At 46.8% G+C, this 15,379-nt stretch overlaps 8 protein-coding genes across 8 annotated transcripts; 3 read left to right on the top strand and 5 right to left on the bottom strand.

The window, feature by feature from the left end:
• Positions 1-57: 57 nt before the first annotated feature.
• On the bottom strand, positions 58-1,173 carry N7517_000791 (Gfo/Idh/MocA family protein; the record flags this gene model as incomplete). Its single annotated transcript, XM_056718521.1, has 1 exon — positions 58-1,173. The coding sequence occupies one exon, from the start codon at positions 1,171-1,173 to the stop codon at positions 58-60; it is 1,116 nt and encodes a 371-aa protein (XP_056582656.1).
• Positions 1,174-1,833: 660 nt separating this feature from the next.
• On the top strand, positions 1,834-2,919 carry N7517_000792 (sugar phosphate isomerase/epimerase family protein; the record flags this gene model as incomplete). The annotated part of the gene is made up of 1 exon (XM_056718522.1): positions 1,834-2,919. The coding sequence occupies one exon, from the start codon at positions 1,834-1,836 to the stop codon at positions 2,917-2,919; it is 1,086 nt and encodes a 361-aa protein (XP_056582657.1).
• A 300-nt stretch (positions 2,920-3,219) lies between these two features.
• N7517_000793 (FKBP-type peptidyl-prolyl cis-trans isomerase) lies at positions 3,220-3,967 on the bottom strand (the record flags this gene model as incomplete). The annotated part of the gene is made up of 6 exons (XM_056718523.1): positions 3,220-3,259; positions 3,310-3,348; positions 3,436-3,456; positions 3,516-3,576; positions 3,689-3,759; positions 3,834-3,967. The coding sequence occupies 6 exons, from the start codon at positions 3,965-3,967 to the stop codon at positions 3,220-3,222; spliced, it is 366 nt and encodes a 121-aa protein (XP_056582658.1).
• Positions 3,968-4,553: 586 nt separating this feature from the next.
• On the bottom strand, positions 4,554-5,190 carry N7517_000794 (uncharacterized protein; the record flags this gene model as incomplete). Its single annotated transcript, XM_056718524.1, has 2 exons — positions 4,554-5,055; positions 5,111-5,190. The coding sequence occupies 2 exons, from the start codon at positions 5,188-5,190 to the stop codon at positions 4,554-4,556; spliced, it is 582 nt and encodes a 193-aa protein (XP_056582659.1).
• A 29-nt stretch (positions 5,191-5,219) lies between these two features.
• N7517_000795 (NB-ARC and TPR domain protein) lies at positions 5,220-5,621 on the bottom strand (the record flags this gene model as incomplete). Its single annotated transcript, XM_056718525.1, has 1 exon — positions 5,220-5,621. The coding sequence occupies one exon, from the start codon at positions 5,619-5,621 to the stop codon at positions 5,220-5,222; it is 402 nt and encodes a 133-aa protein (XP_056582660.1).
• Positions 5,622-8,451: 2,830 nt separating this feature from the next.
• On the top strand, positions 8,452-9,548 carry N7517_000796 (sugar phosphate isomerase/epimerase family protein; the record flags this gene model as incomplete). Its single annotated transcript, XM_056718526.1, has 2 exons — positions 8,452-8,841; positions 8,895-9,548. 2 exons carry the CDS (start codon positions 8,452-8,454, stop codon positions 9,546-9,548), a joined length of 1,044 nt encoding a protein of 347 aa, XP_056582661.1.
• Positions 9,549-9,785: 237 nt separating this feature from the next.
• On the bottom strand, positions 9,786-11,172 carry N7517_000797 (uncharacterized protein; the record flags this gene model as incomplete). The annotated part of the gene is made up of 4 exons (XM_056718527.1): positions 9,786-10,715; positions 10,769-10,915; positions 10,972-11,073; positions 11,134-11,172. The coding sequence occupies 4 exons, from the start codon at positions 11,170-11,172 to the stop codon at positions 9,786-9,788; spliced, it is 1,218 nt and encodes a 405-aa protein (XP_056582662.1).
• A 376-nt stretch (positions 11,173-11,548) lies between these two features.
• On the top strand, positions 11,549-12,635 carry N7517_000798 (uncharacterized protein; the record flags this gene model as incomplete). Its single annotated transcript, XM_056718528.1, has 4 exons — positions 11,549-11,603; positions 11,656-12,094; positions 12,151-12,395; positions 12,448-12,635. The coding sequence occupies 4 exons, from the start codon at positions 11,549-11,551 to the stop codon at positions 12,633-12,635; spliced, it is 927 nt and encodes a 308-aa protein (XP_056582663.1).
• Between the last annotated feature and the right edge of the window lie 2,744 nt (positions 12,636-15,379).

Consider the following 15,379-nt stretch of genomic DNA (forward strand, 5'->3'; position numbering starts at 1 on the left):
GCCATTTTGTAGTGATTCCGACATGTCGTAAGAAGATAAAATCATATCAGTATGTAGCTAGTTATTCGACTTCGCCAACAAGTTAACATCAATATCCACAGGCTGACCCGACCGCATAGCTCTCTGAACAGCCTCACAAACAATCAAAGCACGCAAACCTTCCTCGCCAGTACAGCTAGGAACAGCATCCCCATTGATAACATCAACAAAATGCGCAAGCTGAAGATCAAAAGGTGCCATATTATCATCTGGAAGCGGAATTCTCTCAACAGTCAAAGGTGAATTCCAGCTCTTTTCAGGGCTAGCATCATAACTCCAGCGAGTCAGATCTGGCACACTGAGCGAAGCATCCGAGCCAAAGATGCGATAAAAGTCCGAGTCACCACCAGTCGTCGACTGCGGGATGAGCGGGTTCTCACCCGTTCCAGTCTCAAAATTATGTGGCGACGGCGTCGCATCGCAGACCAGGAACGTGCCTACAACACCCGATGCAAAACGCAGCGTCAGAGCGGCGCCTTCGTCGGCATTGTGTGGTGGACTTGGGCGCTGCGGCAATGTGCGCTCTGCTGTCACACGCACGATAGGCCCAAAGAAGTGGTGCATGAGGTCGACGTCGTGGACGAGGTTAATGGGGATGACGCCGCCTCCGCGTTCGTTCGATGCGCGCCAGTCTGTTGGCGGGGCGAAGTATGCATCTGGCTTGAACAAGGTCCACAGACCGTTGATGGCGATGGGGCGGCCGAGAGATCCAGCGTCCAGGACTGCCTTCGTGGCTCGTACGTAGGGGTTGAAGCGGCGGTGGTGGCCGACTAGGAGCTTCAGGTGTGCGCGCTCTGGAGCTTGGGCGAATTCCAGTAGGGAGCGGCCGGTTTCTAGGGTATCGCTGACGGGCTTTTCGAGAAGAACGTGGACACCGCCTGCAAGGAGCTCCTTTGCGACTGGGACGTGCGTGTGGTTTGGTGTGCACACGATTGCTGCGTCGGGACGGTGGGTGGATGCAAGTAGTGAGGCCACAGAGGGGTAGTAGTTGGTGTTGAGGCTGGATGCAGTTGCTTCGCCAGTGGGCATTGGGTCAACGAGGGCAATCAGCTCTGTTGAGGGGTTTGAGATTACGGATTGGGCGTGACGAGGGCCAATGAGGCCTGCGCCGATAATGGCAACTTTGACGGGCATGGTGGTGATCAAGTGTTCAAAAGCAAATCTTGGTTCTGTACAATAATTAATCCGGTAAATTGCAGAGCTCAAGCGGATATTCAGTCCGGTGGCCTTCGTGTCCCTTTTAGTTGCGGAAAGTGTGTTATTGCCCCGGACTCCGGGCAGCCTCGACGATTCGGCGCCGGTTCTCCGGTCAAATTTGGACCCATACGGAAAAGATATTGCCGGCTATTTGCGGGAATTTTGGTTTGAAGGACGGGAAAAGCATTTCTAATGAGGAAGCCAAAATCCGCTGTATGGAAGGAATAGTGGAGTCGTTGTGATGAGGAAGTGGAGTTGGCGGGAAAACGAAAAGGGGGAAGCGCTTACCCGGACATGTGACCTGCCTGTATCAGGCTGCCTCGTCATCAAGACACGAATCACAGCAGACCAGGGAGAACGTTAAATCTCAGAAACTACTGTAGGGGATAACGTTTTGTCGCAATTATTTTGGTATCTTTCTTTTTGATAACATAGAAAACCCCTAATATCGTTGGTCGTCCACCTTGAAGTCATTCTCGCTCCCTTAAAATCTCTCCGCTTGGAATATTTCTTGAAAAGCAAAGGCTGGAGACAATATTACCTCTGAACTTTATGATATCGACATAGAAAAGAAGCATTCATCCGCATAACTCCAAAATGGCTTTCAACCGCCCCGGTATCGCTTCAATGTCCCTAGGTCGGCCCTGGGTACACGACCTACCCGGCAAGCTGATGCAAGCCGCAGACCACGGCTTCGAGGGCATCGAACTCTTCTTCGACGACCTAGACTGCTACGCGCAGCGGGTGTTTGGCGGTGATCACCACGAGGCCGCACGGTCAACGCGGCGGATGTGCAAGCGTCTGGGTCTGACCATTATCTGCCTCCAGCCATTTTCCATGTACGAGGGCCTTATCGACCGCGCCGAGTCAGACCGGCTCATCAATGAAAAACTCCCCAAATGGTTCACCCTGGCGCGGGCGCTAGGCACAGACATGATCCAGGTTCCGTCAAACTTCCTAGGCCCAGACCCAAGGACTGGTGCTGCTCGCACCACTGGCGACCGCACTGTCATTGTTCGTGATCTCCAGCGCCTAGCTGACTTGGGTGCCGGTGCTGGGTTCCGGTTCGTCTACGAGGCTCTCTGCTGGGGTGATCATATTGATACCTGGGAGGCATCGTGGGAGGTGGTTCGCGATGTCGACCGTCGCAACTTTGGTCTCTGTCTTGACTCTTTCAATATCGCCGGTCGTGTATATGCCGATCCTGCTGCTCCTTCAGGTCGCACACCGAATGCTGCGGCGGATTTGGCTGCTTCGTTGCAGCGCCTGCGCACCGCCAACATCGACCCTGCCAAGATTTTCTATGTCCAGCTCGTTGACGGTGAGCGTCTTTCTGCCCCGTTAGATGAAAAGCATCCGTTCCACGTTGCCGGACAGCCTGTCCGCATGAATTGGTCCCGTAACGCCCGTCTATTCCCCCTCGAGGAGTCGCGTGGTGGTTATCTGCCCATTGTGGATGTCGCTCGCGTTTTCTTCGAAGATCTCGGCTACCGCGGCTGGGTTTCTCTTGAACTCTTTAGTCGAACTCTCGGCGAGACCGATCCATTTGTTCCCGCCGACCACGCTCGTCGTGGTATCGAGTCATATAACAAAATGGCTCGTATCTTGCGCTGGGATGAGCCGACCGAGAACACCTCGTTGCCACTCCTGGCGCCCGAGTCACCTGTCCAACACCGCCTCTAGGTATTCAGTCTTCACTCTGCTTTTTCTTTCTTTTTGTATATAGCATGTGGCATCTGTACATACACCTGTTAACGACTTTTGACGATTTTTATTATTTGACATTCCGTGGGTATACTCAATTGCATGAGCGTTTCCCAGGGCAGGAACGCATTACCCAACCCGCATGCTTTACCCGTATTCTACAATGAACCGCAATCCAAGGATTCGATTGTACAGTGAGACAGTGGCAAAGGAATCATATGGTAGCGAATGTAGCTGATGATGTTATAGTTGTGTGGTCTGCTTTATTCAATTGTTTATTTAGGCGGTCTTGCCGTTGATCTTAAGGAGTTCGACCTCGCTGCGAGATAATTAGTTTCCCGATGACATTATTTCCTTGCAAGAACTTACAAAATCAGAGTAGAGCCTGCAGGAATCTTGCCAGCAGCCCTGTGTAGAGGAATGTTAGAACACTTTCGGTTGACGGATGTCATAGCGTATGTAGTAGTCGCCTGTATGTTTCGTGTGTTCACTTACTTGTCACCGTAGCCATAGTCACTGAGAAACCATGTTAGTATTTGTCCAATTCGTTCTTGTTTGGTATGGACTTTACTCACGGGGTAATGGTCAGGGTTGCCTTCTCGCCTAGGGTCATCTGGACGACACCCTCATCCCAGCCTAATCGGACAGAAAGTATTAGCATCCAATTTCAAGATTACATGAGAAGGAATTCAATCATTGCAGATATGAATGATTCCATTGATTAATAAGAGTAAAGAGGATGAGATACCCTTGATGACCTTTCCGACACCAATCTGGGTATTAAAAGGGCCACGGCCAGGGAGTCTGGAGCTATCGAATCTATTGGCATAGATAATTAGTATTTAAAATCAAGGCATAAGTTAAATGGATCTAGGGTATGGCAGTCGGCTTACTGCTTGCCCTGGAAGCCCTTGTTAGACTTCTTGGCATCGTAGAGCCATCCCGAGTAGTGGATAGTGACCATGTCGCCTGAAACAGGCGAGCCAGAGCCAGTACCACGGGTAATAATCTTTCTTTCGACACCCATATTGAATTCTGGTGTATTAAAACAAAAATGTAGATGAAAGAAGAAGTGAAGTTCGAGGGGCGACGTTTGATTCGTATTTTTTCTGATAGTGGGGTGAAAGCGGTAGCGGCCAGCCTATGAGCTCCGATATGCGCAAGGACGTTTTGATATTTCGGACATCGCACATTATATTATTATGTCATGCTGAGGAAAGATTTATGGGTTAAAACATCAATTTGATCTGTAGCGAGTCGGAGTTCGTTGGGTTTAATGTGTGAAACTCCTGAAGAGCCCGAGCCTCGACTTGAGCACTGTTTGAAATAGCATGCAAAAGTAGTTGTGAGATCTTGAAAAAAGCACAAAACACGCTCAGCATTCATCTCTGTGGTTTCACTATTGTACAAACACGTGCAAAGAACGGTTGTCTACATGGCATAGAAGAATTGATCATCGATTCATCCACGCTTTATGACCATCGATTTCTAGACCCAACGCAATTGCAAAGTGCCCTCGACTCTTCCACAGTTTGGCCGAAGCAAACAGAGCACTATATGAGAAGTTGGATGTTAGAGAACTGTATTTATTACGCTCGGCGCACATTAAGTACTTACTGGGCTAGCATTGCCCAATCTAGTGGGTACTCTGTCTTTATTCGAGAAATGCAGATATCGAGCATCTCTTCCGCTTTGGCGTATTCATGAAGGCGCATGAAGTTTTGTGCATGATCCAAGATGTGTCGAGCTGGACGATCACCGGATTCCTCCCCGTTCTTAACTGCCAAGTGCCACCATTTGTCGGATATCTCGAACCAGTCCTGCGCTTTTTGATACAATTTGGCCGAGGTATTGGATTGGGCAACATTATTTGCGGTACAGCAGAGAGCCCTCATTTGCTGTGGGCTTTCGTCGAACCGCATCTTGTAAGCCTGCTCATTCAACTCAATTGCCTTGAGTGGTTCCCCTAGGCTTTCAGCGGCTTGCGCTTGATGGACCGAAATTAAGACATCCACAGTCAGTAGTTCCTTGTCACAATCAGCCATAAACGGAGCTTGACGGTTGATGGCACAAGTCATCGCTAGCTCTTTCAAGTCGTTGCCTTCGGGCAAGTACCTATTCATTAGGTCAATATCAAACGCACGGGGGCTTGGCTAGAGCAACTACGCACCGTTGATACCATTTAAGTAGCCCACAAAACTGCCATGGTGGTTTGAGAGACCAGCGACTCACGAAAGTACTGGAACCCATGAGCTCTGTAAAGAAATAGTCTCTGAGATTCAGGACGTGGGGGACATATCGATGGCTGTCTCCCATTCGCTAATCAACCATGGGTTCTCGAGCCAATCATTTTTCCACACATCATGGAGTATGAACGTAGCATTTTTGAAGCTGCATTGACGATCATTTTCACTGAGAAGATTTTTCAACTCATTGTGGATGACTTTATCGATCGTGAATGTGTACGAGTCTGTCTGCTTCTGGATGAATGTCAAGCAGAATGGCAATTCCGGAGAGTAGTTGCCGCGGTCGCTAGCCTCAAAAAGGGCCAGGGAGATAGAATCCGGGTTGGGGAATAGCAAGGCTTTCAATAAACATCGACTAGTAGCGTCCAGAGACTCGAATATTGTGGACGTGGACGAGGCAGTAGTAGCCTCGTTTTGCGATGTGTCTTTGTCCATCTGGTCGCGGGCTGGGCGTGTTGGAGAAAAGCTACACCAAACAGCGTTGGGAAAATGGCTGGTCTCTTCATTCCCGGGAAATCTGTTCATATAGAGATAATGATTCCATTAGCGTTTGTGATATCATGCGCTTTCCCGTTGGGATACACGCCGTTCACAAGAACAGCCTAGATTGAAATGCCCTCATCAAGACCCAGGCTACCCAGGCTATACCTCGTTTGTAAAGAGGAACGTTGCATATAGTTGATAGCTTCGATCGGCTACCAACAGTTCTCAGCCGACAGGCCCATCTCGGTCTAGAGTTGAATGCCATAAGCCAGAATTGATGAGAATTGATTAGATGTAGGAACAATAATATAACTATCTATCCGAACACTATGCTCGGGAATGGTGGAAGCAAAAGATTAAAATGATCAAACGCAGTAAGCCCGTCAGATGCAATCCTCGAAATAAGACCAACAAGACAGTTCTAAAGTCTTTAAAAGTATGACCTATCACTTTCCCATATACCATTCTAGAAGTTTGGTTTTTTTAGATCCGAAGAGACTCTTAAAGCGCCCTCAAAATTGAGATCTGCAACGGCAAGTCTTCGTACACCGTGTTTGGCGCAAGAGAGCGCAGTTGCCTTTGCAATTCCTATGTCTTAATCCGGCTGGCTAGATAGAGGTATTGATAGGCCATGTCCGAAGTATCACAGAAGAATCTTCTTCGTGTCTAGGGTCACTTTTCACATCATCCAGGTCAACCCCCCACGCCTTTGCCACCCGACTATCTGGCCAATATAGGGGATAACCTTCCCATTCCAGGGTAATCTGGTCGGCCTTGCTCTGAAGAGAGAGGGTAAAACTATGATGACTTTCCACATGAATTTTCATGTTCTTCAAACGGGGCATGCGTTGGGCCGCATAACCGAGCGATATGAGAAGTCGATGGAAATGTTCTTCAGTCCGTAACTGTGGACAGCCCCATCCCGCTTCGACATCGCATATCACGAATCCCAATTTTGACTTTTATACTCATAATACTCGTCGATTCCAGCCTGGTCTTCTGGCGTGTTATGATAAGTTGGTTCTCCTGTGTGATTCGTTGGTTGTTAGACGCCTCGGACATACTTCACGTTTTTCTTGCTTTGTTACTTTCTTGTTCTAGGAGAGACCCTTTTCTTACCTGAAGGGAAGCCAAGGTGGTACATATGCAAGCGCCAGTGTCTCTAGGTAGGGCCAGTGCAAGTGCAAAGAGCCTGTTTCAGGCTGGCCTTTTTCATCCAAAGGACACAAAAAGTCATATGCGATGGAAGTGTTCGCCAACCTCAATTGCTGAAGGTGAACACTGAGATCTCGTATATTGGAGCTCACGCCATCAACCCCAGAAGGGATGGATTTGAGCGGGGGCATAACCGGCTTCCACGGGGCATCCTCACATTCTACATAGAACAGCACTCTTAGGCTCTTTGGAATAGAACCGATCAGAGAAGACAACGCTACATGGTCATTAGTAAATCCAGGTTCACAATAAAAAGGGTATATCTCTCCTTCGCGACATGCCTGGATATACTCCAAGTGGTCTGGACGGACAAATTCGTCAAGATCTAGCTCCAATTCAACGATATTTGTGCAAAGTTGAATTATAGTCTGCACTGCACCCGTCCATATCTGATGATGAACGTCCCAGGAGGGTTTACGGTTTAGAAAAGAAAGCTTCTCAGCACAAGGAATAGATGGTAGATCCGACATAGCCTTTAGGAATCGCACCCTATATGGGAGGATTGATTATGTACGTCCATCTCGGTAATCCCAACGATAGTCAGCAGCAATTTTCGAGTGCCGAGTATGTGGTTCCGGTGCAGGACCATGCCGACGGCCTCGAATCGCCAGATTTAACGTCAGACGGGAACTCCTCTGGTCCCATGACTGGAGCTCTTGGAAAAGGCTAACCATAGCCATCTGAAAAGCTAAGTCATTACCCTTTCGGATAGGGTTTTCTGTACTATACGATTCACCAGTCTTCCAGTGTTTGCATGCAACCCAATGTAAGACTTGGTAGGGGATAGGAATATTGTAATCAAGCTTTCGAATATAGGTTTTCCGTATGGCACGATCACCGGATGTGAGCTTTTGGAAATTTTGAAGAGAAATTCCACGTTGCCTTTCATCTTTGTGCTTATCGTCACTATACACAACTAGATTGGACTAGACCAATGGCGCAAAAGCCGCCTGCCATGCGCGACAAACAGAAGTGCATGGAAATAGCGAAGTTCGATCGTTTTGCAGAAAAATTGCGATCTGGAACAACAGTTCCAAGGGTAGTATTGCCACCGTCATTCTGGTGAGATGTCTTGTTAGAACATAACGTGCCAAGCCAACTGGGTCCTCTGGGAACTACAGATAAGCAATATTCGGAGAAAACCACATGGATTGTGAAATCTGCAAAAAAGCGGACGGAGAGAGGAGAGAGGCCTATCTGTAACTAATCCTGTGCTCTAGCCTCCAGGGCCCCAGGACTGCTACTAGGGATTACATAAGAGCATTTAACCCATCCAGGACTAACTAGGCCAAAAGATCATAACAGAACATATTTCTGTCTTTGCCGTATATATTAGGCCCTAACATTTAGGGACCACATATCTGATGTAGTGCCCCATATTATGCTCCAGTCATTTGACATTGATAAACACCTGGGCAAGTCTTTCTCCACATAAAAAGATGACATAGAGATGACGAAAATAGTCAAATACTTGAACTTATAGATAACGCACAGTTTATATGAGGCCTGCGATATTTCTCTTGGACATCACATTCCACACTCTCTTCTATATGAGAACAGCTTCAAAATGGGACCAATAACACGCGCCTCAGTCCGATCAATTCCTCTAGCCTATGCATCCTGCTCAATCGGCAGCTCCAGTGACACACTCCCCCGCAAACTTCAAGCAATTAGCAAAGCCGGATTCACCTCGATCGAGCTTTCATTCCCCGACATTCTAGAATATGCAGAACATCTACAGGGCAAACATATTTCATCCGATAGCTTTTCCGAACTTGTCAATGTTTCCGACGCGATCCGGGATCTCTGCCAGGCCAATTCATTAACCATCATGATGCTGCAACCGTTCACGAATTTCGAAGGCTGGCCGAGAGGGACAGCGGAACGAGAAAATGCTTTTGCGACAGCGAGGGCCTGGATAGAGATTATGAAGGTTCTCGGAACAGATATGCTACAGGTATGGATTGATCCGCGTCGCGATATAAATCCTCGATTAATCAGTTCGTTCAGGTCGGAGCTACGGATATCCCACCTGACAAAATATCAACCACCCGTGAAGCAGTCGTTTCCGACCTCCGTGAGCTAGCCGATATGCTAGCAAAACACAATTTCCGTCTGGCCTACGAGAACTGGTGTTGGTCAACCCATGCACCAGGCTGGAAAGACGCGTGGGAAATCGTCTCCGCCGTCGACCGCCCGAATATCGGGCTGTGTCTTGATACATTTCAGATCGCGGGTAGTGAATGGGCAGATCCGACGACGGAATCCGGTGTTATTGAAGAGGTACCGTACGGTGTTTTACGAGAGAACTTCGCCGCTAGTATGGATGAGCTTGCTCGCACTATTCCGCCGGAGAAAATATATCTGCTGCAGATCTCGGATGCATATAGGATGTCTCCGCCGTTGACGACTGAGCCTATTGAGGGGCTTAGACCACGCGGTCAGTGGAGTCATGATTATAGGCCTATGCCGTATGATGGCGGTTATTTGCCGATTGAGGATGTGGCGAAGGCGGTGCTGAAAACCGGATTTCGTGGGTGGTTCTCAATGGAAATCTTTGATTCCGGGCCAGACGGAACGGGAAAGAAGTATGAGATCAAAGCTTATGCGAAGAAGGCGATGGAGAGTATGCAGAAATTGTTGATGAATTGCACTGATGAGTGATGGTAATGCAGTGCGATTAAATATTTTATTTTTCGAAACGAAATGGATATACAGGCCAATTGCTTCCTTCAGTTTATTCAACGGAGGCAACGGGTAACCTTATCGCGAAGTATCGCAAAGCATTAACGCATAGTAACCCTTTTTCTAGAGCTAATTGAGAACCAATTGGTCCTATGTACAATGACAGTGTCACAGAGAGAGCATATTCAGTATAACGCTGCAGAATATCAAATAGTATCAGAACGTTGCATACGCTCGATACAAAGTCAATCCCTTTTTTGTCGAAAATTCCAACTCGGCGTCCTTTGCGGCAAAATAGACATCTCCCTCCCCAATATCATGGAGTGATCCATCACCCACATTCATCTTTGCAGAGCCTTGAGTCACAACTAAGATACTTGGACTTCCAAGCACCCGGTGCTTCTCAGACTCCGTGGGAGACAAAGTCACACCCAAGACATTGAACTCGCTAATCGGGGGCGCATATTCCACTGATTTTCCTTTCAGTCCGATCGAACTCTTTCTCGATTGGAGAAGAGAGTCTTGTGGGCTATGTGGCTTGAATGTAAGTGCTTGTGCGAATAACTCGACATCGTCACGGTCAGCGCGCGGGCAGAAGCCTGTGTTCAGGACATTATCAGACCGCGCCATACACTCAATAATGTCACCCGAAAGATACGCATGGATGCCGTCGGCTGGGACACAGATAGCTTCTCCAGGCTCCAGAACCATGTAGTTCATTAGAAGAGCGGCGACCAAGTTACCGTTGTCGAATTTTGAATATTGCTTGCTGAGCCGATCGAGGAGCCCCGGAACATTCTCATTGCTTCCAAACTCAGACAAAGAGATATCTTGTATTTTTGTGATTGTCTCTGATACAGTGTCCGGGGGTAAGCTTAACAATGTCTGGCATAGTTGCCGTAAAGCTTCATCATCAAAGTTCTTGTGCGCTGGGATAAATTGCTCCAATGGCTCCAGCCGAATGAGCTCTGCAATTTCGTGTAGAGGTTTGAATCCAACGAACGACTCAAAGCGAGATAATGCGATGGCGATCTCGGGCTTGTGGTTGCTGTCGCCAAATTTCTCAGGGTCCTTGGCGTGCAGCCGCTCGGCAAGCTCTTTGTCGGGATGAATTTGTAGTGGAAGTGCTTTAGCAAAGGAGAGAACCTGATCAAAGTTAGAACCACAGTGATCTTTGATACACTTGCACTATATTTTACCTTGGGAAGAAACGGGATGTCAGGCCCGTATCTAGATTCGCAAACTGACTGCCCAACAAGATCGGGATTGTTCTTGAGGTGCTCGGAGAGGAGCTTTCCAGTAGAGCGAATTCGAGATGGCACAGAAGGATATGTACCCATCCACATCTGAGTAGTGTGAACGTTGTTGCTTCATGCGTATAGATGGAAGGAGAAGTACTCACCTCAGAGTATGTCTCTGAGTTGTCCAGCTCTCCTGCGTCAGGCATATGCGACCAAAGGCGTCCAGCAAGTGAACTTTGGCCTTGTTTGCCCCATGGGTCATGCTATAATTGTATGTTTAGTATCCTCTAGGTTGCTCATGCCTTGAAGTGTTTTTTTTTTACCTTGCATTCGCACACGAGTTGCAATACACCGTCTGCCATTGTAGAAATGTGTATGTAATGGAGTTTTTCGTAATATGTGCAAATTATACGTTTCGATGGAATGTACTCAATCCCTTTTTAGGCCATTTAGATGACTTGTGAGATGGGACCCATTACGTTGATTCTCCGTCATCCATTCATAAACAGGTATCTCTCATATCAGGCCAAAGATTCCAAGTTCATATCAGAACTCCGGATTGATACTTCAAAAACCTGGTTCCGCTTTACCAAAATCTCCAATGCCCAGATCAGTGATGTCATTCTGACACCAAAGATTAGCTTTATTCTCCCGCGAAATAGGGTTACTACTAATATTTATATAGAAGTGATATTCGTACCATTGTGATCTGTAGCAACTGTCTGAACGAAAATCAACATGCAACAAGAAGTCGAAAAGCCCTCTCGGGGCCCTCAATCTCAGTTCCAACAGGGTAAGCCTATGTACAAATTTATATAACTACTTCGTGTTAATAAAAACTACAGGTCACCAAATCCCTATTGAGCATCACAAAAAGCCCGGACTACAGGCTGAGATGGAAGATCCAAAGCCTACCTCGAGCCAACTTCCAACCGATGATGGCGGGTATCAGACCTACAAAGCGGCGGGGAAGTTGTCAGGGAAAAGGGCCATCATCACTGGTGGTGATTCAGGAATCGGTCGCGCAGTTGCCATCCTATTTGCTATGGAAGGAGCTTCTAGCCTGATCACGTATCTTCCCGAAGAGAAAAAAGACGCGCAGGAGACCAAGAGACGAGTCGAAGAGATCGGGCAAAGCTGTTATTGCTTCCCCACCGACCTTCGGGATGCAAAGAATTGCCAGGCCGTGGTTGACGAAGCCCTCAAGAGCTTAGGCGGCATTGACATCCTAGTCAATAATGCTGGAACTCAGACAATGATCGACGATATCAAGGATTTGGAAGAGTACGTATCTTCTATTTTCGATTCTCGAATATATCATATTAACATATGCTTTTCAGGTCTCAATGGCAAAGCACATTCGACACCAACATCCATCCCATCTTCTACCTCTCAAAGTACACGATTCCTCACCTAAAGAGCGGCTCGACCATAATCAACTGCGCGTCTGTTAACCATTATATTGGTCGCCCTGATCTTCTTGACTATACGTCAACAAAAGGAGCAATTGTCGCCTTCACCAGGGGATTGTCCAACCAGCAAGTCAAAAATGGCATACGGGTGAATTGCGTGTGTCCCGGCCCAAGTAAGTCCAAATAATCACAGAAATAATCCTACAACCACTAATAAACATATAGTCTGGACACCTCTTATTCCAGCAACCATGAATACTGCCGCCCTGGAAGAGTTCAGCGGCACACCGATGGGTCGCCCAGGACAACCCAGTGAGGTTGCAACATGTTTCGTTTTCCTTGCAAGTCAGGATAGTAGCTTCATCTCTGGCCAAAGTTTGCATCCTAACGGGGGAGTTGTTGTCAATGGATAAGAGACAGACAGATATTGATATGAGTTCATATCTGAAAATGAAGCCAGAACCTCGACGGGGCCTACCGTCGTCTAATAATTTGTCATTCGCAATTTCAAGGAGAATGATACAGAAACACAGGAATAAAAGATGATAAGTAAACTGTTAAGCGCCATCAATACCTTTTATATCTTCTCAAGTATCCAATACTAAGTACTATATAATATACCCCAGTCTTTTGCTATCTAACATCTCCTTGTGACGTCATTAGACTTTATCGGTTCAACCTAAGTTCAACCGTGGATCGAAGTTTAGTAATATACTTTGTACTCCAGGGGTCCCGAGGTCGGCCTAATTACCGTTAACACCCGGCAAAGCCCCTGTTCCTTTGTTCTTCTATTCAGCGAAAGGTCCATAACTACATACACATACCCGACAAAATGGCTACGAACTATATTGTAACTTAACTTCTCTTCGCCTCCTACGACCCTCACTAACAAAGACAGGTAACCTTCAAAGACTCGGCCACCACTGAGCAGATTAATACCTATGTTGAACAGATCAACGCAAACGGTGGAACTGTAATCAACAGGTTCCCAGATATGATCGCTAGAGGATTCACGTATGTGCTCTGTCTACTACACCGCTTCATTGGATATCTTCTTAATTTGCCTTCCAGTGCCTGTATAACAGATTCAGTCCTCCAAAAGCTTCAGTCAGACCCTTTGATTGATCGTATCACACCTGATATCTCCAACTAAGCTCGAGGTTGGCTCGCCCTTTTGAGATACCTGTGTCGCCTGGCGTTCTTTTGCTTCGCATTGCCTTATTCTACCACAATAACAGCATCATTTGCGGCCACCTCAACGCAGTGACTACTGTGTTGGCTGCCTAAATATGTACATATGTAGAGGAAAATTATCTATAGCTTGGACCCCTTACCACAGAACGGATCAAAATTTCGTTGTACTTATGGATCGGGCCTGCTCCGAGCTACTGATCATTTCTCATTTGAAGGGTGCAATAGAATAAATAATAAGTTTTACCAAAGGTGGAATTGGACAAGACATTTATCTCTCAGTGTCACTACATACAAGTATGGACAAATCTGATGTAAAGATGTGCTTAGCTGTAGAGCCTCCAACTCAAGGTGCAAGTCACGTTTTGCTAGACATTGCCAAGAATAAAGCCACACTTGGCACACTCTCCCCAGGTAGAGGTAGCGAGTGGTGGGAACGAATACGGCGATGGGCAGGATCCTTCGTTGAGAATGCGAGAAATGCATTTACTTCCATCGTTATGCCGACTATGTAAAGTAAGAGGCGAAAAAAGGAGACCAACAAAAATGCGCTAAAGACTCCGGGGCCTCTTGATTTTCGCGCTTTAGGCACGTTTGGCAATTAACTTTGCAAGGTTGGAAAAGGTCTAAGCACATTGAAAGGAAGATGTCATGGACTGCCGCGTATAAACTCCACTCTTGGCGCCGATCCGCCAGATCTGGTATGTGGTGTCAACTAGATTGTAGACAGCTCTGTATATTAATATCGGGTGTTATAATTGCGTGTTATGAAAAGATAGTCAATAATATTTGCAGACCTTAGTTATCCGAACTTTGTCTATGAGTGATTATGTATCTGTAGAGATATCGATAATCTCCCAGATCTACAAAGTATGTGCCAGATAGATTGATAATTGTAAGTGGACCCCGGCGCCAGTATGTTATTGGCCACAGCTATCCATGGATGGAATACACACCGATATTTGCAATAAATTGTGTTGCATATTTCATTTGCGAGGCCGTTGACGCGTCCAGATATGTGCTTGGATTGGATAGGAAACCGCCTAAAAAAATCAATAGATCTGACACATTATGAGACAAAGTCTAAGATATCGGGAATTCTTGAGACTCAACCTCCCTCAACTCCAGTGTTTGAAATGATGAGGGCTATTAATAGGTAGATTGTAGAGATCAGAAGTACGAAGTACAACATAGCGTAAAAGGAAACGGCAGAGCCTTGGTATTAACTCACTATCAGGCAGCCAAAATATTAAAGTCCAACATTCAGCAAGCCCAGTGAACGAGCTGTGATTCGCAAGCCATTCCTCAAAGCCACTCCCCTTTAATCTGACTCGCACGTGACACAAGCGTTTCACAATTTCCAAACAGCGGGAGGCCTGAATCTCAGCTGAGATATGAAAGATCAGGGGTAACCCACCAGACTTATGTTTTCTGCAATTCGGTAATATTTTTAAACTCTCTAGACCAGATTGACTTCAGCCGCACTCCGGATTCTTTGTGAAACCACGTACAGGGCTGAAGATTAACTGGAGTCCGGAGATAGCGAAGTGTTTGAGACTAAATAGGCGTACCATGGTCAAAGCGATGGGGCTATGGAGCGATGATGGAATCAGATCCGCCTACAACATAAGAGAAGAGTGTATCTCTCCATGTAGCTTAGGCAGTACTTTGGGACGAGATTGTTGGGAGAATATAATCATATCCGGCTTCATTGGTATCATTTTGAGGAAGATCAAATCAGAGTCCATTTTCAGGGGTATCAGGAACCTCATTGGTCATTATATGGGGAAATGAAGGCCCGCACGTTCTGGGCGCGCATCAAAGTACAGTATATATCATAGTAAGGTAGGGAGATATGTAGACGAGAATAGGTTGGGCATTACCTATAAAATAAATTTGGGGAGGATTTTCGTAAGTTGTTAACGTGGGGAAGACCTTTTGTGGCAGAAAGCCAAAAGTTCACCTA

Source organism: Penicillium concentricum (assembly GCF_028827145.1).
Source record: "Penicillium concentricum strain IBT 3081 chromosome Unknown utg000001l_segment0_segment0, whole genome shotgun sequence".
In the NCBI taxonomy this organism is placed as follows: Eukaryota; Fungi; Ascomycota; class Eurotiomycetes; order Eurotiales; family Aspergillaceae; genus Penicillium; species Penicillium concentricum.